Below are 27,748 nucleotides of genomic sequence, written 5' to 3'. Positions count from 1 at the left end.
TGGGCCTCCAAGGAGAGGGGCCACAGAGCATCCACTCTATTGCAGAGGGTGCCAGCATGGTGTGATATTCCTGGTAAAATAATATGTTGCTGGGCCCTTTGCTTCACCCAAACTGACTGCCAACACAGGACCATGACCCCCACACTGCCCAGTTGGTTGTCAACAAGTAAGCTATTGAACAGAACTTGAATGCTATTCCCTGAGATGGAAGGGTGGATGGTGTTCATGGAAAGACCATCCACTTGCATCTCCAACACGTTTATGTGTAGGTGCTACTCACAAACGAACAAAAAGCCCATGTACTGATGTTACCCAGATAAGTCACCCAAGCCCAGCAAAGAAGCAAACCAAAGTAGCCCAAAACTACGGAGGACTTACGGAACACACGACCAACAGATTGGAGGGGCACATGAACTAGTGCAGATCTCGGATGACAGTATTGAAAATCTGCGTATGAGCCAATAGGTTCCCCTGACGCTGGCGCCACCGAATTCTTAGTTACCAATAAAGGGCTCCTAATCACCATCTGGCATGTTGCTCCAACAAAATGCATAAAGTCATCAGGCCTAACAGTTTGCAATGTGTCCGAGTAAGAAAAAAAAGTTACTTGCCTTAGGTAATCATCTTTATAGTGCATATTTTATTTGGCAGCAGATTCCTCACCTTTTAATATCCCAGGCACCAGTCTGGGTCCAGAAACGTCTGACATGGCTCTCCAGCAGGGGGAGTCCATTTAGACTCCATAAGTGGATTCACTGCAACATTAATAGAACCATAGATTGTCTACATGCAACATAATCTCAGATTTCCTGCAAGGCAGAGATGAGAAGAATGACTATAAGGGACAGGTGCAACAGGCAACTAACAGGATATCTCACTAATATGTAAGAATTTTGTTCAAAGCAGGGAGGCGGGAAGAGTCAGTCAAGAATCTGCAGATAGACAAGAGTATGCACCAAAAAGATAGTTACCAAAGGCAAGCATCTTTTTCTTCAGGTGGATACTACTATCTCAAGATTCCTTACTTTTGAGCAGCTTTCCAACAATACTTCTCCAGCAGATGGGTCTGAAGGAAATTCAAACAAAGAAATCCTGTAAGAAAGAGCAAACAAACTGGACATTACACTGTTCTTTAATTCAGTAACGCTCAGTCTAGTAGAGACTAACTAGCCACCGATTCCTCACATTGTCTATTCCCCAGATGTCAGACTGGATCCGGAAACTGTTCAGCAGTACCACCGCACACCTTAAGCTCCACACTGATGCTGTTCCTCTCTAGAAATGGTGTGCAGAGCCTATGTAGCCACCACTCAAGTGCACTGATGTAATTTGCTTTTGAGAGCATCTGCGCTCCAAGAATAAGAGCTCCTTAAGGAAACAGGGTGCCAATGTGCAGATTGCTATTCTTAGGATCTTACTAATAGGTAAAGTCCAATCACAGATCAGGGAGGATGGGAAGGTCGGTGAGCAATCTGCAACCAGATAGTCTCGAACACAAAAAGCTTCATCAAAGATGAATAACGTTTTCTTCTGTTAGCGACTTCTAGCCACAGAATCCCCATCTTTTCAATAGATACAAAAGCAGTTCCTATTCGGAGGTGGATCTGTGGATGGACTCAAACCTGACGGTCCTGCAGGACCTAGATGGCATAATGCTTCTCTCGGCAAACCTGACTGTCCAGAAAATAGAGCCTCAAACTTATGGAGGGTTGTCCACGTTGCTAACTGGCAAATGTCCAGAACAGGGACACCGCATGTCAACGCAGTTGTAGCAGCTTTGCTTCTGGTAGAATGAGCACACGGTCTTTCAGAGGCTGCTTGTTAGCCAATCTGTAGCAGAGCACAATCCAGTGGGAGATGGTTTTCTTCTGCAGTCTTGCATTTTTTCACTACAGAAAACCCCACAAACAGCTAATTGTAGACCTGGTGTTTGTTACAACCTATGCAAAATCTCAGCGCTCTCTTGGGGTCCAAGAGATGGAGTCTCTCCCCCTCAGTGGCACAGCATAGAACATCAGCATGGTGACATTCTGACTGATGTGGAACAGCATCACAACTTTAGGCAAGCAAGGATGCCCTTGCCCCCCCCCCCCCCCAAAAACCAGCTAGTGTGGAAAGAAGGTGTTATAAGGCAGGTTGGCTCAGAAAGACAGAAGCTCACTCACATGTGGCTCAATGGAAGTGCACATCAGGAATGTAAGGACCAATTTAAGTTCACACTGTGGCATGACAAAAGGAGGGGGGAGAAAACAAATGTAAAACTTTAAAAAAGCGCAAAACAACTGGAGAATAAAACAATTAAGGCTAAGCCGGCAACAGGAAAAAAGCCGAAAGGTAGATTTTCAACTGTGCCAAGACCAAACTCTTGCTGAGTCAAGGTAAAAACAAATAACAAAATGTCAGAAAATGTTGCCTGAAGGGCGTCAACTGTGGAGTATCTCACCAAGCCACAAATCTGTCCCAACAATAGGAGTATACAATTTGTCAACACGTCTGGCTGCCAAGATGACCTCAAGCACCTCCGGAGGAAGGTTAAGGTGGTCTCCAAGAATGAAGGTAGAGACTGCGAAGGCCTAGTTGCAGAACCCTGCCCTGCTGCTGCCACAGTAGATTCTCCCGGAGTGGCAGCCTGATCGGAGGAAAGATGCTCAAGCCCGGAGGTTCAGGATACCATACTCTCCGTGCCCAATCCTGGACTGTAGGAAAGTCCCTCTTTCTGGCATGGTTACCCCCACTTTTTATAAGTTGTCAGTGTGCTTAGACTGTTTTCACTGAGGTCCTGCTGACCAGGACCCCAGGGTTTGTGCTCTCTCCTCTAAATTTGGTTGTCTTTGTACTCTATACACCCCACAATTGGCATACTGGTGTACCCCTGTAAGCCACTAGTATATGGTACTTAGGTACCTTTGGCACTGGTACACCAGGGGCTGCAGCATGTATTATGCCACCCATGGAAGCCCATGCAAACTGTGTCTGCAGGCCTGCCATTTGCAATCTACGTAAAAAAGGAGCATGCACCCTTTCAGTGCTCATCACTACACCAGGCTACTGTACGTCACCCCTATGATAGGCTTTGCCAGCCCTAAGGGCACAGTGCAGACACCTGTGTGTGTGGGCACCCCTGTGAACTCCAGTTCCAATTCCCTGGACTTCTTTAGTGCAGGGAAGCCATTTTAGCTATGTACTAGCCATAGGTCTTTACCTATGGTCCAGCTACATAATGGTAATTCCAAATCTAGGCATGTTGGTGGCAGTATTGGTGGCATGATTCCATGCACTCTGGGACCTCCTTAGAGGACCCCCAGTATTGCTCCTAACAGTCTTCCAGGATCTGCGAGCAGCTGCCCCTCAGACAGGATTCTGCCCTCCTGCTACTTGACCAGCTCAAGCACGGGAAGGCACAACAAAGGTTTTCTCCTCTCCCTTGGAAATAGGTTTAACAAGGTTGGGGAGGGGTAGCCTCCCCACCACACTGGTTTGCTTTGAAGAGCACATTTGGTGCCCTCCTTGCATAAATTGGTTCGCACCAGACCAGGGGCTCCCGGGCCCTGCTCTGGCGTGAAACTGCACAAAGGAAAGGGGTGTGACCAAAGCAGTAAGGAACCGACACCGCACCTCAAAAGGTCGAGTCCCCGGGATCTTGCTGGTCCTCTTCAGCTCTGCAAATCTCCAACAGCTTCAGTTGCATTTGTTTGTGCTTGTTGGTGGTCCTCCTTACCACTGACCCGTCTGCAATTCGGCAACTGTCGAGGAACAGCTCTTAGGTGACTTGAGGACTCCTCTGCAGCTTCTGGACTCCGTAGCTGGACTTAATCCACCGCTGTCGACTCTGATCTTCACCCACAGAAGGGTGGGCATTGCCTCCTGCCCCACCTAGACACTCCTGTGTGGACTGGACTCCCTCCCCTTCTTTTGCAGGTCCTCTTCATCCAGAATCCACTGTTGGGTTCTACTGGCCTGGTCCTGCTTTTGCAATATTCCTTTTACGAGTCCCCATGGTAGCCTATGGGACGACCAGGTAACTTACCTCTGCTCTCCTGGTCACTGGGGGTTGTCTAGATACTTACCTCATGGGGTTACACTCTCTCCCAGCCCTTGGCTAACTACTCCATAATCTCTGGTGGGTGACCCATTCTTGCATTCCACTTTTTTTTTTAGTATATGGTTTGTACCGTATAGGGCCCTTGCTATTTTATGCTATTTCCTAATACTTACTTGTGTATATTTTGCGTGCACTTACCTCCAGCAGGAGGTTTGCCTACAGTAATCTAGTTTGGTGTTCCAGCAATGAAGTATCTTTATTTTTGCAAGACTGTGTGGTCCCTTTCATGTGTGTTAAGTTACTGTGCAACTACTGCAGTGTTGCAAGAGCTCCTCAATCCTCCTAGATAAGTCTTGGCTGTTTACCACAGCTACCACTAGAGAGCCCTGACTACCTAGACACTCTAACACTATCTAATAAGGGTTGCCTGGACCCAGAATAAGGTGTAACATCATAGGTGTCCACCATACACTGGGCCAGCCTCCTACATGGACCATGAGGATGACTTGGGCCTGGTCAATCCTCATTTTTAGCAGGAGTAGTATTAGCGTATAGGCATGCAGGAGTCCCAAGGCCCACTCAAGGCACGCGTTTCAGAATGAGATGCTTTTGAAAATCCAATGCAAAGAGTGCTGACACTGAGTGGTCTTGGTAGTGGCTAACAGATCGAACCGAGGCAGAGGTTCTCCTCAATTGTGGAAGAGGCCATACACCAATTCTGGGTACAACTGCCATTAGCGATTTGCAAGGTACTGACGGCTGAGCTGGTCTGCGCTGTCATTCAACAATCCTACAAGTAATGTTCCCTTGTGGTCCAGTATTTCCAGAGTTGCAGGGCCTTCTGGCACAAGGTCTGTGACCACACCTGTCCTGCTTGTTGCAGTACTACATGATGGTGGTATCTGTGAGCACCTATACCAATCCCCCCTTGATAGATGGAAAGAAGACTTCCAATGACAAGCAAATGGCCCTCAGCTCCAGACTGAGTTTTTTTTAACTCTTTAAGTCGTAAAACAAAGAGAAAAGGGAGCACCGGACTTGCCTCTAGTGGCAGGGTGTTGGACCAGTCTCTTTTTGCAGGGTTATCCCCAAACTTTTTGACTCCTTCCTCCTATTTTTTCAGACTTGTTTTGGTTGGCTGTGGGACTCTGGACCCTTTACCACTACTAACCAATGCTAAAGTGCATATGCTCCGTCTAAAATGTATTGGTGGTTGGTTTGTCCATGATTGGCATATTTCATTTACTAGTAAGTCCCTAGTATAGTGCACCAAGTGTGCCAAGGGCCTGTAAATCAAATGCTACTAGTGGGCCTGCAGCCCTGATTGTGCAACCCACATGAGTAGCCCTGCAAACATGTCTCAGGCCTGTTACTGCAGTGCCAGTGTGTGCAGATCTACACTTCCATGTCGGCCTTGCAAGTGCACCCATTTGCAAACCTTCGCTTTTACTACATGTAAGTCACCTCTAAAGTAGGCACAATGCAGCCCCATGGTAGGCTGCAGTGTATTTAAAAGGTAGGACCATGTGGTGGTATGTTTTACATGTCCTGATAGTGAATTGCAAGGCATATCTCTAACCATAGGGTAACATGGGGATTGCCTTGAAATATCGTTTAAGTGTAACTTCCAATTGGGAGTAGATAGATATGTGGAGTTTGGGGTCTCTGACTCAATTTAAAAATACAATTTTTGTTGTTTTGGTGAAGCTGTTTTTTAAAATTTTAAGTCTGAAAGTGCCACTTTTAGAAAGTGGGCATTTTCTTGCTTAATCATTCCGTGCCTCTGCCTGTCTGTGGATTACACGACTGGGTCAGGATGACAGTTAGGCTGTTTGTGAGTTCAATCTAGACAATCATACAAAGGGAGCTAAGTTGTGCCTTATAAATCCTGATGGGTCTTCCTGAGCTACAGTGGTAGGAGGAGCCGACACTTGCAAACTCAGTAGGTCCGTCCTTACACCACGCAGTTCAACCCCCTGGAGTATGTCTGGGGCAAGGGCAGGGTCTCGTGCACTACCACAACTTCTCTTTGAAGTTTGCCTACTTCAAAGACAGAAATGGGTGTAAGTACTGGACCTTTGAAACCACATAGTTGGAATCCTTCTGGACTGCCAAAAGAGCTCAATGCTGTCGGAGGGACTGCCATTCTGCCTGTTGCTTTGCTGTGCTGGCCTGCTTCTTCTGACCTGGAAGTGAAAGGACTGGACTTTGCTTTCTACATTCTGCTTTCAAAGGCTCTCCAAGGGCTTGGACTGAGCTTGCCTCATGTTAAGATGTCTCAGGGACATCAAAGTCTTCATCTGCCAGCACCTGGGCCCTCTTGCTGAGAGTCCTGACTTGCTAAGTAGTGCTAAACCCAGTCCCTGGGCCCTTGCAAGAGAATTCTGGTGCAACCAGAAAGAAACCAAGTACACTGATGACTTCAGAAGTGGTGCCGTTGTCCGACTCCGCCCGCTGTTTGCACCTGAGCTGTGGTCTCTGCTGAATGCAACAACTGTGACCGACGCTTCTGCAGCGCCTCCAAAGTCCCACCAAAGCATGAGGCTCGAGAGCTGTGCCACCTATACCCATGACACCTAACTCTTCTGCAGCACATGTGGGCCCGCGGTGTGATCACTACACCACAAAGTCGACGCCTTGCATCTCGACCTGCTGGATTAATTGACACTGCTGGGTAGTAAGGATTCAATGCCGCATCAGCTCTCCTGTAACAGTAAGGAAAGGACACCTCACCTCCCCTGCCTAGCAATAAGGAACTGACACCACACCGGCTCCAGTGACGCCACACCTCCCCAACTCCGTGCAACATCTTTGTTTTCTTATCAGTTTCAAAGGAACGGTACATGGGGTCTGTGTGACTCCGTGACTGGCCCGCACTCCCTCGCGAGTGGCATTGGACTGGTACAAACAACTCTGTCAAGATGCCGTGATAGCCCCAGTTGGAGCTATTGTGTTTGTAAGTGCTACACTAAGATTTAATCTTTGAAAATGTGCATCTTTGCGTTGGATGTTTGCTGTTTTGGTCTTGTTTTACTCAGATAAATATTGACTATTTTGCTAAACTGGTGTGGAGTACTTTTGTGGTGGTTTCACTGCATTACTGGGTGTGTACAAATACTTTAAACATTGCCTCTGAGACAAGCCTGAATACTCGTGCCAAGCTACCAAGGGGGTTAAGCAGGGGTTATCTTAACTGTGTGTATTCCTTACCCTGACTAGATGGAGGGCTCCTACTTGGAAAGGGTGCAAACCACTGCCAACTAGAGACAACATTTCTAAAATGAGGAAACAAAGAAACTGAGGTCAGTGTGTGGGAGTGGCACCTATATAGGCTCTGCACGTCACTTTCGAAGAAGTGTTTCAGTGCAGAGCAGAATGACACTATCTACAGGTACACAGAGGTACTGCGGAAAAGTTAACAGATCTAGTCTGACACTGGGAAACATACAAAAGTTGAGGGATTTGCAGCTAGAAGCCTCTATTAGAAAGTAGTGCTTAGCGATAGTGTCAAGAGGCCCATGTTCCAGTGTTCGTCCTAGTGGAACGGACTTCGTCCCCTTCAGGTTGTTCTTCCTTTTCCAGTGCATAGCAGTTCCTAATACACAGCAAAATACACCACAAAGGTGCCTTTTTGTTGCTTGGGTGCCCAACAAACAGCTAGATGTCAAACCTGATCTCTTTCGTGAGGGTGTTCTAAAATGTCACTGTATTCCTAGGCTCCAATCTGTGCAACCGCTCTTCCTCCTTGGGGTTATGGGGTTGACAATGAAAAGGTGGATAGGATAAGCTGATAGACTGCCCTAGATGGAATGGGGACACCACCTTAGGAAAGCTGCCTTATTATAGAGGACCAGCTTCTGACGAGAAGCACATCTAAAGAGCGCGGACAGTCACTGCCTGTATCTTGCTAAATCAGTGGGCTGAGGTTTAAGCAATCAACATACAGCTTTAAGAGCGAGAAGTTGCAGCTGGCAACTATGCGGGGGCTCAAACTGAGTGGCCCTCAAAAAAATGTCCACATCAAATTCAGTCCCATTGCAACATAATAAATGGGACAAGCGGAAACAAGTTTATCAACAGTTTAAAAAATCTGACCACCACTGATGACGAGAACACAGAAAGTTGGTTTGTAAGTCATAGAAAGGTCTACAGGGCTGCAATGTATTCGCTGACTGTAGCAAATGCACAGCCCTGCTGCGCCAAGAATAGAGCAAATTGTAAAGTATATGCCTGTGTCCCCTTCTTGGATCAATATGGCTACCTGAACACCATGTGACAAAAACGTTCCATCTTGCTGCGAAGCCCAACTCAACTGAGGGCCAATGTACAGAAATGATTGCATCAGTCATTTCCAGAGCAAGTTGCTTTAAAGTCTAATGTCACCACTCAATCTTAGCGCATAAAGGTACAGGCTATGTTGACCTGGGTGCAGAACCAGCTCCTGTCTGAGTTGGAGAAAAAAGGAGCCAGTTGGACAAATGCTGTAGGTCTGTGTACCACTATCAGGCTAGTCCAGGGTAACAAGAATTACTTGAACTCATTCCTAGAAAATCTTCCTAAGAACCAGAGGAGTCAAATGATAAATGTAGGCTGATTGGGGGTGGGAGCCCATAGTTCCATATCTCATGAAAAGGCATCCACCAAAGCTACTTGCAACGGCTGCTGGAGAGAAAAAGTCGTGCAATGGGCACTTGAAACGACTAGCAAAAAGGTACACCTGATGCATGCCCTAAAGGGCAAAAACTTCCTTTATGTGTCTCAAATGGTGTGATGGCAAAGCGTACGAGTCACTTTTTGTTTCTTTTTTTGCAGATGATGGGTCTAAGAGTCTGATAACTGTATCAGCTATTATCGGCCTCGTGCAGACATTTGTGCTGGCAGTAACAAATGTTGAGCCAGGGCTAGGGTGATTGGAGTCGAGGTTGAAGGTGTCTGCCTCACGTTGAGGTCGAGTTGAGCAGTTGGTATAGAGGGAAGGATCCACAGGCGGTAACCAGAAAGGAGGCCACCTCAGATTCTCAGGGCACAAAGGTGCTCCAGAGGGACCCGGAGGAATACCAGAGATTTTATCCAAGGTCTCTAGCAGCTCACAAAACTGATCTGCCATCGCCATTTTCACAAGGTCAGGATGGATCAGAACAAAAGTGAAATCTGTTACGTTGCAGGGAAATGCCTCGGAGACCTGGAGATACCCAGCACATCACATGCCTTCAAATGATGGGAGTGGTGTGATGACAGACTCATGCTTGGATTTCTTAGTTTTTTTTTGCCGTCTTACTTACCTAATGCTGAGAGTTAGATGGCAAGAACTGATCCCTTGACTCAGACTGGCACCTTTTTCTCAACTTCCTATGAAGTTTGGTGACGGCGGGTTTGCCTTCAAGGTTGCAGATGGACTTTCAATTCACCTTCACGCAGCAGTCATACAATGCTGATCGTGTTTGGAGCAGAGGCAGATGTTGTGGGTGTCTGTCACCGACATCTGTCTATGACAGTCTCTTCCCACAAGGCTTAAAGGCTGCTGTTTTAAGGTCACATAGGTCTGCACACAGAAGAATATTTGGGGAAAAAAGGATATCAAATGGACAATTCGAGAAGCTCCAGATCTGCATTGGAAGGCACTGAAAGAAAGTAACTGATGACAGCTGGTAGAGGTGTTAGAAATACACAGGTTTAGAAGTCATATCCAGGGTGGATCGGCCCGTATGGAAACCAAAAACACCACCACCTATCAACGTACAGGGGAACTGCTTTGAAGGTTTCCGGATCCAGTCTCGTGCCTAGGGGAATTCACAAGGTGAGCAATCTACAGTCATAAGTCTCTACCAGAAACTTCAATCATTTTCTCTCCTTTCTTTCCTTCGAATTGCTGTCTCCCTGCCTTTCATCTTCTGTGTGCCTCCGCTCTGTGAATACAGCCTTCTGTTGCATACTTGTTTCCCTAATTTCCATTGCTATACTTCTGCAAATTACTCACACCTCATTTTATAAATCACAACTCTTTGGAAGCTATACTACTGTAACTTAACAATACCTAATCTCGTCTAACCTATCTATTCATCTCATCAACTATTTGCAGGACTCTCATAACTTCCAATTATGACACCCAAGTCCTTTTAAATTTACCCTATAACAAAGAAGAAGGTCAAATGCATGGCATGATTTCCTTAAGAGCACAAGACTAATCAAAATATCCAATACTGAACAATCATCCAATTAACCATGGATTCCCAAGTGGCATTAAAACTCTGTGTAAACTGCTTCAATGCCTCATCAGGAGCAGTAAGCACAATATAAATGCAATTGCAATTCCCATTAAGCAGTCGGTAGTACAAACACCAGAACCCCAAACAGGTAGAGTGCTGAGATCCCACAGTAAATTTCAGATAGGACCAGTAAGCGAGTATAATACGAGAGCCAGTGTGGTCTATCTCAGGAACAGCATCTTGAACTTGTCCTGCCAAATCAAAATGTGTAAGATGGGAAGGCCTGCCAAGATTTGTGAGAGACCTCCATCCATCTTAGGGACCTGAAATAAAAGTAGTCAAATAAAGCGCCCCTTTCCGCCATGAGAAAACCTTCATTTGCCCCTTTTACAGCAGCAAACATCTCAAATTTGGAGGTAGAGAACGGTACAGGGAGGAGGAACAAAAGTGTAGGACCTACCTCTTGTGGAGGGGGAAGAACCACAAATTGAAACTGCAAATCCAGTGGAAGATGGTGAGGATCGGACCTGTTCCAGGCATCCTCTAGAAATATCTTTACCCTGAAGAAGCAATACAACTATTGGGGCACATGGCAGCTGCAAAGGTTGAAACTAGCTGGAAGGCGGTCACTGCAGTAGCCCCTACATGTTTTCACTGTTGGAGACGCCAGGTAGCGCTGTAGTTTGTCTGTTCTTGAAGGGTGCCATAAAGGAGTATCTAGTCCTTGAATAGCCACTCGCCATCCAAGGGTATGTCCATGTTGGCCAGGTAGACATCTCATGAAAGCCAGTGGGCCACATCCAAAAGTGGCAATACCACATTAAGGTCTATATGAATTGTTCGAGAAATTAGGTCTGCAAAATCCAGGGTGCACTTCAAGATCTATCTGGAAGCGTTTCAACCATTGTAGACTAAGTGAAAAAACCTTTTTCAGATTTGGATAGCATTATGAACACTACACCAGGCCACAAATTCGTCCCTGCGTCCGGCGTAAATAGACTTTGTAGTGTGGTACCGTCCACCAAATATCATTTTCACAACCTCATGAGGAAAAATCAAAAGCAGTCAACTCACGCTATTCAATCTCCAAGCATGGAGGTATAAATTGTGCAAGCCCATGTGCAAAACGTTGCCCAGCTGCTGCGGCAGAAGATCCTCTCACAGCAGAAGCTTAATTAGGGAACAGAAGTTCCAGATATCAATCAGGAGCCAGTAGGATGACCTGGGCATGTCATTCCTGATCTTCACTACTAGAGCCATGATAGGCGCTGGCAGAAAGGTATAGGAGTCTCATGCTTCACTCCAGCCTGAATAGGTCTCAGAGAGAGCACTCTTGGGAACTCCAACAGGCACAAGTTTTGACACTGCAGTTTCAACAGTGGAGAAAAGAACTAGTCAGGGTTCTCCCACTTTCATAAGATGTATTGTTCCATCTCAAGGTGAAACTGCCATTTGTGATCTGCCAGGCACAGTCAGCTGTACTAGTTTGCCCTGGCATTCAAAGATCCCGCCAGGTTGTTCACAACCAGGGAAATGCCCTGATGTCCCAGCCAAATCCAGAGGCAAAGGGCCCCTCAGCACAGAACCTTTCAATGCCATGATGGCAGTTGTGCTGTATGCGAAGACCTGTATCAGCCTCTCTTTGATGGATAGTAAGAAGGCCTTAGGCATCAGGCAAATGACCTGCAACTCCCAGATTTATGTTTCTGCTGGAGACCAGATTCCTGAAAGGGGTGCAGAAGGGAGAGGGATTTGACTCTGGTCCAACTACAGTTGAGAAACCACCATTACAGATCTTTTGCAATCTCCTCCGAAACCTGGTTGAGACTGGACAGGTTCCCTCGGTGCTGGGCCCACTAAGACTTCAGGTTTCACTGCAGAGCTAGCATATGCCACATGTCAGTCTACAAGTAGGATGCCGGAGCCAGGAAGCCTCAAAGCCACACTTAGAGACCAAGGACCAAGGCTGTAAGACTGGGATCAAAGCCCAAATGACCTGAAATTATTGGGATGAAGAAGAGCCTCTGAGGAGTCAAGTGTGACCAACATATTGATTGTGAACCTGGACTTTGTCAGGAGGTTCACTGTCGTCTGGAGGTGGTCTAAGATGGACCGTGGCAAGACCACCTTCTCCTCCCAGTGTTCTGGGTAGAGAAAGATTGGAATCCCATACCTCCAAAAGGTGTACCCTGACCACCGCAATCACTTTTGTGAATGCCTGTGGGGCGCTGGTGAGACTGAAGAGGAACACAGCAAATTAAAAATGCTCCTGGCCTGCCTTGAACCACAGGTACCCTCTGCAGAACTTCAGAACCGTTGTATCAAAATGTGTGTCCTACAAGACCAGGGGTACCATCCAGTCGACTGAATCCAGGGCAGGCCGAACCTGGAACAGTGTGAGCATCTTTAATCTCTCCTTCTGCAGGAAAGCTTCAGAAGTCAGATCTAAAATGGGACAAAGCACTCTGCCCTTCTTTGGTACGAGGAAATAGCAAGAGTGACAACCAGTCCCTACTTCTGATGCCAGTACCATCACTATGGCTCTTTTGCACAAGACAGGTTGCACATCTTGTAACCAAATGCCCAGGTGCTCCTCTGAAAGCTGTGCCGATTTGGTGGAAGACGAGGTGGGAAGGAATGGAAGATCATAGCCCTACTGAACAATCTGGAGGAGCAATCTGTTGGATGTGATCCTTTGTCACACTTGGTGAAAACGTTGGATCCAGACTCCTACAGGGTGGCCGTATGTCACAAATGGAAAGCTAAAGTGGCTTGGTGGCTGATGCCATAGGGTTGGGGGACTGAGCTGATCGCTGTTCCTGATGACCTGCACAATGGCTGCCCAAACCTCGAACCCTAAAGGGTTGGACTGGTGTGCATACTGCAGAGGCAGGGGTCCTGGCGATACCTGTTTGCCAACCCTCAATAGTAGCCTTTAAAGGGATATGTTGCTGGGGAAATTATCTAACAGGTATTGAAAAGCCCAAAGAATGCACTATGGCTTGCTCTCCTTACAGCATTAATCTCCACTGTCCTCTCCGAAAGCTGCCTGATTCTGCTCGGAATCAGAGCCAAAAACTTGGTGGAACACTTCAAGGCAGCTCCATAGCAGAGACAATGTTCTATCTTAGTCTGATTGAATGGGGACAGGGAGTGTCAAAGTGGATTTGGGATGTATTCTTGGTCAAGACTAAGACAAGTTCAGCTGCAAATCAAACGTCAGTAAAGCACATCAGTAAAAGTAAAGCATCCTTCTCCAGCACCATTAGGCCAGTGTCAAAGGGACCAGCGCAGATTTTGGTGCAGGACTCGAAAACAGCACCAACTTTGGCACGGAACCCAGAACAAGTTTTAGAGGCACAGAGTGCAAATTATAGATTTTGAGTCTATCAAACCATTGATGCAAAGGGGCACTTGAGCTCCGATTACATGCTTGAAGGTGCAAAAAAAAAAAAGGTAACAGACAGCACACATGTGACCCTTATATGCAGCTCCATTCATCACTTTTGGATGGAACAAAGTCAAAGAACCACATGGAGCCACCTATTGGTGTGCAGGAGTACTGCTGTTTAACAATTTCTGGATCCAGTCTGGCGCTTGAAGATATTACAAAGTGGAAGAGTCCATCAGCGAATGGAAAGTTTGAAGGTGCACACGTATGGTTTAGCTTCGACCACATAATTGATCACCTTGACTTGTGAGACTTAGACAGCCACATCTCTGCTTAGCCTGTAATGCTAGCAGCATGGTTCTACATATGCTATGTTATATTTCATTGTTATGCCAAGAGAATGTCCTATCTTGAGTCTTATTTCTACTTTCCCTCTAAGAAAATCATCTCTACCATCACAAAAATCCTACTGTGCCTCTTCACATCAGAGCGTAGGACAGAAAATCAATAGGTGCCTACCTAAAAAGCAAGATGTGGATCTCAGAGTGGTATCTAATGTAAAATCCTTCTTTGTCATGGGATTGAGCAGGATTCCCTCTGGTGAAGAATGTTCAGGGGAAAATTAAAAAAACACGTGGCCTACCTCTAGCACTCCTCAATGAGCAGGTAACTGACTGAACTGACCTCTAATAAAGCTGAAAAGACTGATGCAGGCTTCTGTCACATCTCCATGACTGTGTTTAAAAGCTCTCACATTTAAGTAAAATGTCATTGCACATTACATCTAATCTTCTCTTTCTTTATTCAGCAAATAAAGAGCCTTAGTTGATGGTGTAGAAACTAATCTCACTCATTTGATAAACAGAAAGATATGCTGGACAACTCTGGCATGCTCAATGCTGCACAGAGGATATAAGATGCTTTCCATAACTGTCAAACTAGCAAGCACTGACCGACAGCAGGAGTCTTTCTTCATCAGTTTTGCAAAGTAGGCATACTGGAGTAAAATGAATCTCTGCTGAAATTGGGGAAAAAAACAAATATATATCTCCCCAATTTTCAAATTGAGCATATTAAATCTCTTTTCCAATGGCGCTGTAAATGATGGAGGCATAATTAAAGCAACATTTTTGACCCTCAACTTCTTGAATCATACACAAGAGATGTTTGTAAAAAGTCTCTAAAAGCAGCTCCTTAGCAACCTCATGCCCCCGAGCACAAAGTCTAGTTATCGTCCCTGGCTAAAGTGGTGGTGCCCTGAAGGCCTGTGACTATGAAACACTGCCACTGTTTATTTTCTGGCACTGGCCCTGGCAAACCCTTGAGTGAAGAAAGAAGCCCAGTTCTCACACAAAGGGTCCTCTGCATGTCCAAGAGTAAACAAGTAGTGTTGGTCTGGTCCAAGTAAACCTCTCTCTTTTGGACATTATGCTTAAACAGATTTTGCAGTTGCTATTTCACATCTGCCTCGCTGAAACCATATATGGAAGTTTGCTATGCAGTCCTTAATATTGCCACTGCCAGTCCTTAAATCCCATTAGGACATTGGAACGCTGGCAGCTCCATTGAAAACAATGGAGTTCTGCGGGCTTTTACTGGCCGGTAAAAGCCTGCAGCGCCAACATTCCAATGTTCGCTTTGTTCACAGCAACAGCTGTGAACAAAGCCTTGAGCCCGAGGGGATTTTAATCCCCTCGGGCTCCGTGAGCATTTTGTTTTATTTAATAGAACATTCTGCCCTGAGTGGCAGAATGTTCTAATAGCCTTAGAACCCGCCATAGCGGGCTCTACCGGCTGTTAAAGGCCCTTTCCCTTGTTAAAGGCCCTCGCCTTCGGCTCGGGCATTTAACGCGGGAGCGGGCCTTTAATAGCCGGTAGAGCCCGCTACAGCGGGTTCTAAGGCTATAATGGATTTATGAGAATTGTCACATGAATATAACGTTTAAAAATGATTGAGCATTTTTAATTGGTAAATATTGCAGTAGCTAGTGATAGTTAGCTGTATTCATCTGTAGGCAGCTGACTGACGGCATGACATTTTACATGCACTGAAAGGAAAACTTCTTAACTGGTATATCTGCACTGCAGTGAGGTCTTCAATGCATTTTTACACAGATAAACAACTTGGCAACAGATGATATACTAAACAGACTACATTGAACACACCCCATCCCTCTTAAAAAACTACCAACCTAAATGTTTTAAAGCTGCCAAAATATAAGACAGATGTTTGAATTTCAGAAGATAGTCTATGGCAATTGAAGTTCTATTACACAGCTTGTTTTCTTCCTTCTGCTCCATAGTAACTTCAACCAAACGGTTTCGCAAACGTAACAGTTTTGGCGTATCATGCCTGCTTCGCCAGAAGTATCCTCTCCACAATGCCTGGAAAGAGAGTAAGAAGACAAGCATAGGTTAGTTCAAAACCATAACACTAGATGCCTACGTGGAAGCAAGTTACTATCTGTAGGAAGCTGGCCTGGTGTGTAGTGGACGCCTGTGGTGTTTGCATCTCATACCCGGTCCAGGCATCCCTTATTAGTTAGGGAAACAGTGTGTAGGAAGTGAGGGCTCTCTAGTGGTAGCTGTGGTGAGCAGCCACGACTTATCCAGAAGGAGTGTAAAGCACTTGCAATACCACCGTAGTCACACAGTAACTTATCTCACATGAAAGGAAGCACACAGTGTTCCAAAAATAAAGGTAGTTTGTAACGGTAACACTGAACTAGATTACTTATAGGCAGCCCCCAATTGCAGGTAAATATACACTAAATACACATGGTATTAGGAATTAGCATAAAAAAACAACAAGCATTGGCAAGAAATAGCAGAAAATAACTAGGGCCCTACTTGGGGTGTGTGGGTGTGGGGGGGGCAAGCCATATGCGGAAATAGTGGAATGCAAAGTGAGGTTCCCCACCCAAGGATGTGGAATACTTAGGAGGGAGCTGGGAGAGCTTGGGACCCTTGAAGGTGAGTACCTAGAAGACCCCCAGCGACCAGGAGAGCAGAGGTAAGTTACCTGGTCTTCCCACTGACTAACAAGTGGACTTGAAAAAAATAACTCTGCAAGAACAGGACCAGTCCAGTGAAACCCAATGGTGGATTCCTGATGAAGAGGACCTGCGAAAGAAGGGGACAGAGTCCAGTACACGTATCGCAGGAGCCACTGCCCACCCTTCTGTGGGTGAAGATCCGGGTTGACGGTGGAAGATGAAGATCAGCTGTGGAGCCTAGGAGCTGCAGAGGAGTCCCTGAAGTCATGGAGAAGATGGCCCATGCTGGTCGTCAGATCGCAGACGGGTCGGTAATCAGAAGGACCACCAATAAGCCTTGACAAGTGCAAATCTGGACAGAAGAGGATTTGCACAGCAAGAGAGGACCAGCAAGATCCAGGGGACTTGACCCATGAAAGGAGTCCGGGCTGACCCTCAGCAGTCAGGAGAGTCAGCAGAAACACTTGTAGCCGCCACAGGCAACCCACTGGCAGCAGGCACAGTAAGTTGCAATGAGGCCCAAACAGCACACTTTGAGAGGAGTCCCATGTTGCTAGAGCAGCAGAGGAGAGACTGTCCTTGAAAGGAGGAAGTGCTGGAGGCCGGGACTACTTGAAGCCTGAAGATCCCTCGGAATGGGAGTCAACAAGCCTTGGTTGATGCAAGAGTCGCGGTGCACAGGGATTCTGTCCTGAAAGAAAGGCAAGGGGTCACCACCTCCCAAGTTGGATAGAAGGCAGTGAGGACCACTCAGAACTTCCACCTGTGATGGAGGAGCAGCGTAGTTCCAGTGGAGAACAGATCCCAGCAGCCGGATGTCATTGCCTTAGGCGCCTGCGGATACAGGGACGTGACTCCTTCATTCCAAGGAAGATTCCTTCTTGCTTGCTTTGGTGCAGCTGAAGTCTTGCTGACCACAGAGGATGCACAGCCATGGAAATGTTGCAACTGCTGGAAAGAGATGGAGAAACAATGTTGCAAGGTGAGGTCGTCTTGGGAGTTGCAAGCTTGTTTGGTTCCTGTGAAGTCTGGCAGCGGTTCCAGTGCCAGTGATTGATGCTGAGGAGTCCTGATGGAGTCTTGCACGCCTAATCTGGGGACCCAACCGAATGGGAGTCCCTAAATAGCCCTAACAGGGGGCTTGGTCACCCTGCAGGGTGACCACCTATCAGAGAGTGTCACTGATGTCAGTTACCTGTCCTGACCAACCAGATGCTCCCAGAGGCCTCTCCCCAGCTTGTTTTCTAGAAGGCAGAATCAAGAGGTTACTTGAAGGAGCTCTGGGCACCCCTGGGGTGGTGATGGACAGGGGAGTGGTCACTCCCCTTTCCTTTGTGTGGTTCTTGTCAGAGCAAGAACTGGGGGTTCCTGGACTGGTGCAAATCAATTTATGCAAGGAGGGCACCCAATGTACCCTTCAAAGCAAGTCAGTGGTGTAGGGAGGCTATCCCTCCCCAGCCGTGTTTCACCTATTTTCAAGGGAGAGGGTGTTGCATCCCCTCTCCCACAGGAAATCCTTTTTTCTGCCTTCCACTGCTTGAGCTGGTCAGAAACCTGTGAGGGGATGCAGCAGTGTGAGCTGCCTGCAAACCCTAGGCGACTGGTAGGAGCAATACTGGGGTGTCCTCTAAGGAGCCCCCAGAGTGCACGGAATCATACCACCGATACAGGCATTAGTACTGGGGCATGATTCAGACATGTTTGATACCAAACATGCCTAGGCTGGGAATTACCATTATGTTGCTGGACCACTGGTAGTGACCTGTGGCCAGTAGATGGGTAAAATAGCTTCCCTGCACTTACGACGTCTAGAGCATTGGAAGTGGGGTTCATAGGGGTACCGCTGCTCATGCAGGGGTGCCCTCACTCACAACGACCTCCACCCTGCCCATTGGGCTGAAAGGGCCTACCATAGGTGGGGACTTACAGTGACCTGGTGTAATGACCAGTTTCTCAAATGCTAGAATGCTTAGTTAAGAATGCCTTGAGGATATCACCTATTTCGGATTTCTGAACTATGAAAGGTAATCCTCTACTTCGACAACTATACCATAAAAATTTTACATTTCACAAGCACCTGAGAAGATCAACCCATATATTTCAGGATTATGCACAGCATGTGAACCTATTAAAAAAAAAATCATACAGCTCATTTTGCTTTTCATTGGGCCTTAGAACAACACGGAATAATGGCGATTTAATTCTTATTTTGCAACTGGCTTAAAGGCTTTATACATTGCCTGGCAAGATCCAAATTATGATCTCAGGAAAAGGCAAGGGTTTACACTGAAGGGAGCAGGTCCATCTGGTCTGCGAAATGCAGTTTGATGCCCTCCTGGTCTGTGGAGAAAACCTTCACAGGTCTGCTGTGATAGGTTTTAATGGCAGCAATGTATCTCTTACATGTAGTTCACTAGCACTCCTGCCTTATGCTGGAAACAGGTTGATGATCCTCACCGATGATCAGAGGTAGAAGGTGGGCCACTTGCTCCTGTACTGGACTGAAACAAATGTGGTCTCTCTCAGCGATCAAGTAAATCTGAAAGACGGAACTGGCAAGGCCATTTTGGAAACACAGGAATCATGTGCACCTTGGGCTTTACTCAGTCTTCTGGAGAACTTGTGGAATTAGTGGATTAAGGGGAAAATAGTAGAGCAACCCCAAGTTCATGGTCAGGTAACTCAAACCACGGAACAGGGTTCCTCCTGCTCATTTGGTGTTTAGGGGACTTTAAAGTATCTGAATGGTTGACAGCAAACATCTCACATAAAGTTGAAGACATTGAAGTATCTCCCACTGTTGTTGCAAAACAAAATGATTGCTCAGGCTCCCAGTCTGTATGCTAAATCCATGGAATGTAAGATTCAAGCAGCAACATTTCCTCTCGAGAAGAGCTACACCCAGTCAGAAGACCTGAGAAGAGTGAGCACCAATTGTGGTGTTGATTGGAAGGAAAATTTAACTCTGGATCGCAGCACCGGAAGTAGGGCCTACAAGAATAAAGTAAGGGCTTCAGCTTTAACAAATGTGTTTCTAAAGACATCTGATTTGTCACATAAGGAACCCCTGGAGATATTCGCAATGTGTTACGCGGCGTCACTCGGATGAGTTAGTAGTAACTGAGCTATTGGCAGGGCAGGCAGTAAGATTATTGCACCAGGAGGTTCTGGGGGCCAATGTTTCAAGGATGGAACTATGAAAGTATGAACAGGGACAAGATTTGAATGATCATATCACACTGGTCCCAGTGCTCTGCCAAACTATGTTTTAACCACACGAGGCTTTACAATACAGCCTTTACAACACAAGCCTTTACCAGATAAGATAAGGGTATTGTGTTGTAAGGGTATTTTTCTAGAGTTTATGGGTGCAAGGGTATTATAAGGTTTAGGGGTGGGTAGGGGCATAAGGTGGGAAGCGTATGTTCGAAATTGGGTTTCTGGTTGGCAGAGCTATACACCTTGTTCAAGCAGGAACCACAATCCCAGTCGGATTAAGTCAGTTACACTCACTAAATTAACCTGGGTTCTGGGTTGTAGAGATGCAGGGCCAGCCCTTATCACTCCCAGGTAAGAGGGAAGCAGGCACAGGTCAGTCCATTTAAGTAGCAGTCCAGCATAGTGGCAGTCCTTTCCGCTGCACAGCAGTCCTTCCTAGCAGACTATCCACAGGTCTTGAAGTGTACTGAAGTGGTGATATCTGAGGTCCAGTATTTATACTTTATTGCCCTGGTTCTGGAGGGTGAGAAAAACTTCTAGAGGCATGCCTTTGAAGTTCACATATGCCATTTCTCCAATGTCCTGGCTCCAAGCTGGCTGAAGTGACAATGCATGGTCCTTAAGACATATTGTGAGTAAACACAACAAGCTGACACAGTTGTAAGTGAGGCAGTGCTAAGCTCCACCCCCTCATCAAGCCAGTTAACAGCCTATTAAGGCCCATCATGCCACACCTAATCTCCTGTTGTGTGTGGCTCTCCAGAGGGAATGCCCAAGGCCCAGCTGTCACCCACCCCAGACGTGTATTGGAGACATGCAGCAGGCACACACAGCTAAGTGCAGAAAAATGCCAACTTTACAAAAGTGCCATTTTATAAATTGTTATGATTAATTCAACTTTACCATTAAAGAGGATTTATCATTACAATTCCATCGGTGCTAAATAGGACAGCTCTACATCCTCCCAATCAGGATTTACACTTAATACATGTATTAAGGAATCCCCAGTGTTATCCTAGGAGAGGATAGGCCTCACAGTAGTGACGAATTTGGGAGATTTTCACTACCAAGGCATGTAAAACTAAAAAGTATAAGTCCTGCCTTTTCCTTACACAGCGCCCTGCCCTATGTGCTACCTAAGGCCTACTTTATATAGGTCTTATGTGCAATAAGTGGAGTTTAAGGCTTGGCAAGGGGTTTTAAATGCCAAGTCGACAATGCAATGAAACTGCACATACAGGCTCTGCAGTGACAGGCCTGAGACATGTTTAAAGAGCTACTTTAGCGGATGGTAGAATCTGTGCTGCAGGACTACTAGTAGCATTTAATTTACAGGCCCTGGGCACATGCTATGTACTTTACTAGAGAATTATGAGTAAATTAAATATGCCAATTGTGGATAAGTCAATGTCATCATGTATGTCTTAGAGAAAGAGCACATATATTTTAGCACTGGTTAGCAATGATAGAGTGCCCACAGTACTAATGCCAACAAAAATGAATTCAGCAAAAACGGAGGACGAAGGCAAAAGGTTGGGGGGGGTTGTGGGAGGGAGGGGACAACGACCTACAGAAAGGGCCATTTCCAACAGGATAGGTTTAGGGGTGGGGAAGTGCACAGGGTAGTAAAGGTTTTTTCCTTAGGATTTAGGGGTGGGTAGGAGCATAAGGCGGTAATGGTAATTAATAAAAGGGAGGGTTTCACCCCCATTAAAAATAAAACATTGGGGTTTGGGAGGTTTCCCCTCCCACACACAGTTACCTTATTTATACTTACACGTGTGGTAAACGCATATCTGTGGTAAAGTCATGCATTGTAAAAAAAATGTGTGGTAACGGCATGCATTGCAAAAGCAGGAGTCTCAATGGCATAAATCCCTGCTCAAGAATTAAGGCGTAATGGAGACCAAATCATAGCATTCTGTATTGGTAGGCTTGGTTTCCCACAGTGAACTGAAGGAGTTTCCTGTGTTCCATCAGCACAGGCACTTAAAGTTATGCATGCACCAGGACTGCTGAGCACATCTAGTTGTCACTCTCTACATGTGCCACAACCTGGACTAAAGCTTGCTTGAGCATTTGGGAAGGTACTGATTGATAGAAAGAAATTTTCAGGGTGAAGCTGAGCCCCCTCACTTTTTTCGTTACAGAGAAATAGTAGTAGTATGCCTAGTTCTAGGGGATTTCTTGACAACAAGACTGGGCAATTTTTGTAGGCTTTATTTCCCTATTTAGGCATGCTTAGGGCACTATAATCAGGACTAGTCTCAGTGGTGTTGTGTTGTAGCCACAAAAATACCCTTATTCTATGTTGCCATTTCAATTGACAGCCCCTCCAATACAATAACCACGTGGTAGTGTCAGGTGTGTTGCAGGTCCTTGTGGTCACCAATTATGTTCACTGGATGATGCACAAAGGAACTTTAGGAGATTCCTCTCTTGTATCACACAGAAAGTATTGGTGTACACATACACACCAGTTAATAGCACATGAGCAAAGCGGTGATTCAGCTGTATTATATGAGGGTAGAGTTCACATACTGATGTGTGTATATATAGTTAAGCAGTGCTCTTTTAAGCTAAGGGACAGGTTGCAGTACAGACCATGTTGAGTCATAGCCCCGTGGATCTTTCTTTTTAGACAATAAAGAACAATTGACACTGACAATCTCAGCTCTTGTTGTGCGTCCATCAGCCCACAAGTTCCTCCTCTGAAATAATAAGATTGCTTTTTGTTCCCAGCTAATCACCTAAACCAGCTCAGATATTAGGTGAGCGTTGCATGTGTGTGGCAGCCTGTTGCAGAAGCTTCCCTCCTTCATCGATTATAAAGGAGGTGTCAACCACAACCATTGTGGTGCAAGTGTAATTAGTTTTCAGAAAACTATGCAGCCGATACTGTTTCAGCACACTGCTTTTAGAATGCCCTTATGCCATGTTTTCTCTTTCCTCTAACAGTATGACTAAAACAGTAATTTTTGGGCTGAATTTGCACCAATTACAGGAGTTGGTGTGAATTAAGTAGTCTATTTTCACGTTTTTGCTGCCATATTTCGTTACGTTGGCAACTGTCAGCCAGTTCTGTCTTTATGTACAACAATTATACATTTTGAGATTTGTAGTTTTGTTTTCATTGTGAGCAGAGGCCCAAATGCACCATTGTGATATGTTATAGTGGCTACGAAGGCTGGACTGGCTCAGGAACCTAGCTGAGAATATACATCATGACACTTGACATGGTACTACTTGGTATCTATTTTGCAAGTAGCCCAGGACGAGGAGTACCAGGAACGCAACCAAAAGGAAGATCAGAAACTGGTCTGGGGGAATGGTGGGATGAACAGGTACCAGACCACCAGGTGGACAAGGCCCCAATAGCAGGACCATGATGAAGCAGATCATGATGAACAAGAAAACCAGTACAATCTGGAGGACCAGATACAGGACGAGGGTCAATGAGACAGATGACCACAAACTAGTCCATCAGAATGTTTAGAAGGTACAGGAACAACAACTGGATTAGGGAGACTAGGAACAAGAGAACCAGGATAAGCAGGACAAGGACGGCAAGAACCAGATCGAAGGGTCAGGTGGAACCAAATCAAGAGGGTCAGGGCCAGGAGGTCAAGGACCATAGTCAGGAGGACAAGGAAGACGAAAAGAGGCTAATATGGTTAAAGGCCACATGCATTAAGACATCCTTAGACTTCACACCTCTTGTAAGTGGGACTTAGTTTATCTCCATAGGCCATATGCCATTTTTTGAGCCCACTTCCACATTTAGAGCCCACGTTCCCTCATCCCTCTCAAACCACTAAGGATATCAATCATGTAAATTGGAGATTGGGAGAGGACCTCAGTCACAAACGTTGGAGTACCTTGGGACAATTGTTTAGGAAAACCCCATTTAGCACTAATTATCACAAGTACCCTGGTGCTTTAGGAAAGATGTTCAACTCTGACATGTCCTTGGAGAAATCACCCCCGTAGACCCCCCACAAACATGTTCAACAAAGCAAGATTGGGCAGGAGTATGGATCAAAATTGGTTGTATTCGTTGAAGCACTGGGACTGGAGCCAAAGACTGATCCTCATGTTTCAAAAGCCGTTTTAGAGACTATGCAGTTAACACCAAGGAAGGCTAAAGTTGCAATCCAAGATTGGACAGAATAACAGAAGAACTGTGGGGTTCTCCGGCTTTTAATTTTGCACTCTAAGCATCTGTACAGGAGTCAGAGGAATAAAGGCCAGTCTCGGATGAATGCTGTAGATGGGTGAACAAGAGACTATGAAGGATATGCCATCTGCTCAAGATGCTTCTGGATCAGTCCAACATGTCCACCCAGTGGTGTAACACAAAATGATGTCTCCCCCCAACCCTGTAGAACGTGATGAGTGGCCCCACAAGTCCACCATATCACACAAATATTTGTTGACTTTGGACTGAATGGGCCCCCCTGAAGGTATGGGACCCCTGAATGGTTGGGGCAGCCCCAGCATCATTTGGTCTACAGCACTGCTTCAGAAGAAGAGTCTGGCTCAATCCTTTGGTCAAATTACCCAACCTAGTTACTCCCACCCTCTGCCACCCCCTAATTTATACACAATCTTGGTAAATGCTCCACACAATCAAAGTACCCCTACAAACATACAATGAAATGAAGACAATGCCCCCACATTAGACTCTGCTTACACGTGTTTGTAGTGGCATTTCTTGCCATAGTAGGTAACTGTAAACTATGCGTTCAGGTTAAGGCTTTAGTGTCTTTGAAATCAGCTTGTATATGAAATCACTGAAAAAAGCAAACTTTATTTACTTTCTAGGCAACAGCAGTAAGACAAATTAACTACAGCTGCATTAAACAAACATGGCGAACTTGTATATGTGGATAGGTTTACGTTACTTTTCTTAGATGAAATCTCGATTTAAAAAAAACAGAACACACTTTGACAAGTTGGCTCTCGCTCATATTCACGTCTCCGTCAAATCCCTGGAGGTCACTGATAATTCTGACTGAATTATTTACTACTACACCACCGTGGTGGAGAATCCCCCCCCCCCCTGCACCGAATACTCTGCAGCATTACATTAGTATTTCTGCGCAGTCTACGAATACAAACCTAAAGGGCACCGATAGAGGTTTAAGGACAAAAATCTACATCTGATTTGACAAAGCGACATGAACAAGCCCATATATTTCGTTTTGTATAAAGCATACTTGCGGCTATACCTGAATTTGAATGACTCCATTTAAGATCTTTTCTTTTCGCTTTTTTAACAGAAAGTGGCGGATTAGCCTCTGGATCACACAGGCAGCCTTGTTTCTCCGACTCAACCATGATCGTGTTGCTCGCTGTAGTCTGATGATTTTGGACCGATCATCCAGATACTTTTTCTGTTGAAGCCTGGCACGAAAACAACTCTACTCCAATACATCAACAAAAATATTGAGCTTTAATTTTCTGTGACATTCTTACATTGTATTTACTATCGTTAAGTCAACTACATGACTCGCCTGCAATTGTATATCCATTTGCTAACATATGAAAAGATCAGTAATCTATCCAAGGGTATGGTGTCACAGATGGAACTACTAGGCAAAGGATGTTGTAATTAACCGCTGCCCATTCATCTGCACATTGAATACATGATTTATATGCATTCGAGGAAGGGCAGTCACCAATACGCACTTCTCATTCCTGTGAATCCCATGCAGAGTCCTCCATGTTGTACTGCCAACTAAATGGTTTCGGACATCTGACATCAACTATCCCAGGCTCCAAAAAGGAAGTGTGTTTTTCCCGGGCAAGGCCATCTACATTCTGTAAGTGAATCAACAATGCTGTTGCGAGTCCTCTCTTTGGGCTGAGCAGGAGATAACTCTCAAAGTGCCTCTTACTCTCTCCCCTTATGTGGTTCTCTCATAATTAAGCATCTTATGGCCCTCACATAATACCCTGCTGGATACCTCTAGAGCAAACAGATCCGGTCAAATACAGTCCTTCATTGGAACTCTTTAATATGAAGGTCAATACTTTCACACACCCACATCAGTCTCTGATAGCAAACAACAGAACAAAACAAACAGTTGACCCAACTAGAAACAAAAAGTTAGCTTTTTTCTGAATAAAGGTCATCTACCTGAAATTATTCGTAATTGGGAGACTTTTTGAATACAGAAATAGATTTGGCCTTAAAAACAATTATGCATGTGCTGTGATGAAACCGAAGAGATTTAACACTTTCAATCACATGTGCAAGGTGATAAAAACATTTACATATTCTTAGGGTGAGGAAAGAATTTGAGAAGTGGCCTTTTGCATCCACCTCCCATGCTAATGTTGCAACATTTAATGATCTTAAGAGAAAACAGGTGGTCCCAGGGCGGCTTCGTAGCATCACCTTCGCCTAGCAATGCTCAGACATATGCACCTACCTGTATGAAGACCACTGTATCCATGTGTCTTTTGGCACGTCTCAGTGCGAGGTACACCTTGAACTTCCGTTGAATTTTGAGAGCAGACAAATGGAGATATGCTGCTGCTGAAAATCGCAGTATTCTCTGTTCTTGCTTTTGTTGTACAATCTAGATGCAAAAATATGTCACAACACATTACTACCACAGACCTCACCCATGAAACCCCACAAAGGCTGATCTAGTCTTTTCGCCTCGATGGGAATCCCTACAGGAATCTTTTGACAAGCCTTTTTGGCCAGTGCACATCCTGAACTCGCATACTGGAAGGTGCTCACATACGATACATGATGGAACACCTGTCCGGCTTAGGGTAGTCTTCCCCCAAACATTTTGCCTTACTCCTCCATATTTTTCTGAATTGATTGTTGTTGGCCTTGGGATTCTGTGCTAAAGTTCATGTGCTCACTTCTTAAAGCATGTTATCATTGGCTTGTCCCCAACTGCAATACTTAATTTACTTATAAGTCCCTGGTACAGTGGTAGTACATATACCCACAGTCTGTCAAATAATGGTACTTAGTACGCCTGCAGCGCTTGTTGTGCCACCTACCTAAGTAGACTTGCAAACCGGTCTCAGGCCTGTCATTGCAGCCTTTGTGTGCAGTTTTCAACTGCCATTTCGACCTGGTAAAATAAACCTTTTGCCAGACTCAAACCTGTTATTTTAATACATATAAGTCATCCCGAAGGTAGGCCCTAAACAGCCCACAGATCAGTGTCCAACAGACTTCAAAAGTAGGACATGTAATTTTAGGTTTTACATGTCCTGGTAGTGAAAAACACTCACATTTGTTTTTCACTACTGCATGGCTTGCTTCTCCACGAGAGGACATTGGAGTTTCCTCATTCAAGTTAGAAAGCTATAACTTCTGAATGGAGCAGGTAAACTGTTTATGTTTGGTGTTTTGGGAATTGTAATGAAAATTCCCTTTTATGGTAAAGTCGAATTCTGAATTACATTTTTGAAAATGCCACTTTTACAAAGTTGGCATTTTCCTGTCCTAGCCATTTAGTGCTTGCTTCTTGTCTCTGGGTCACATGACTGGGTGTAGATGGCAGATGGTCTTTGTGTATCCCCCCTAGACAACCACAAACAATAGAGAACTTAAGGACTGCCTGGATGGGCCATCACTGGCAGGACAGAAGGGCAAAGTTATGCACAGCCCCACTTACATCTGAATAGGCTGTGTCCTGCATTCACACAAAGGTTTGCATACCCGCTTTAGCCTACAGCCAGGACAAGGGGAGGCGGGAAACATGAGCACTTCGAAGTGAATCCTCTAGAAGTTTCTCCCACTTCAAAGAAGGAACCATGCGTAAATACTGGACCTCATCCACCAACTCTTTCAGTACATTTCTGGACCTGTGGAAGATTCTGCCAGGTCTGCTGTGCTGCCCTTCTGCTCTTGCCTGTG

General features: G+C 45.5%; 1 protein-coding gene across 1 annotated transcript in view; it reads right to left on the bottom strand.

Annotated features, from left to right (window-relative positions):
- Window positions 1-27,748, bottom strand: part of ASPM (assembly factor for spindle microtubules) — a 269,329-nt gene that overhangs the window by 48,533 nt on the left and 193,048 nt on the right. Inside the window, exons 24-26 of the mRNA XM_069232128.1 lie at window positions 26,292-26,441; window positions 25,086-25,277; window positions 15,832-16,024 (exon numbers count right to left, since the gene is read on the bottom strand). Of these exons, the coding sequence (XP_069088229.1) occupies window positions 15,832-16,024; window positions 25,086-25,277; window positions 26,292-26,441 (535 nt within the window). The remainder of the gene's footprint in view (window positions 1-15,831; window positions 16,025-25,085; window positions 25,278-26,291; window positions 26,442-27,748) is intronic.

Source organism: Pleurodeles waltl, chromosome 4_2 (assembly GCF_031143425.1).
Source record: "Pleurodeles waltl isolate 20211129_DDA chromosome 4_2, aPleWal1.hap1.20221129, whole genome shotgun sequence".
Classification (NCBI taxonomy): domain Eukaryota; kingdom Metazoa; phylum Chordata; class Amphibia; order Caudata; family Salamandridae; genus Pleurodeles; species Pleurodeles waltl.
The sequence above is the reverse complement of the archived record's forward strand: the minus strand, read 5'-3'. Positions and strand labels throughout refer to the sequence as shown.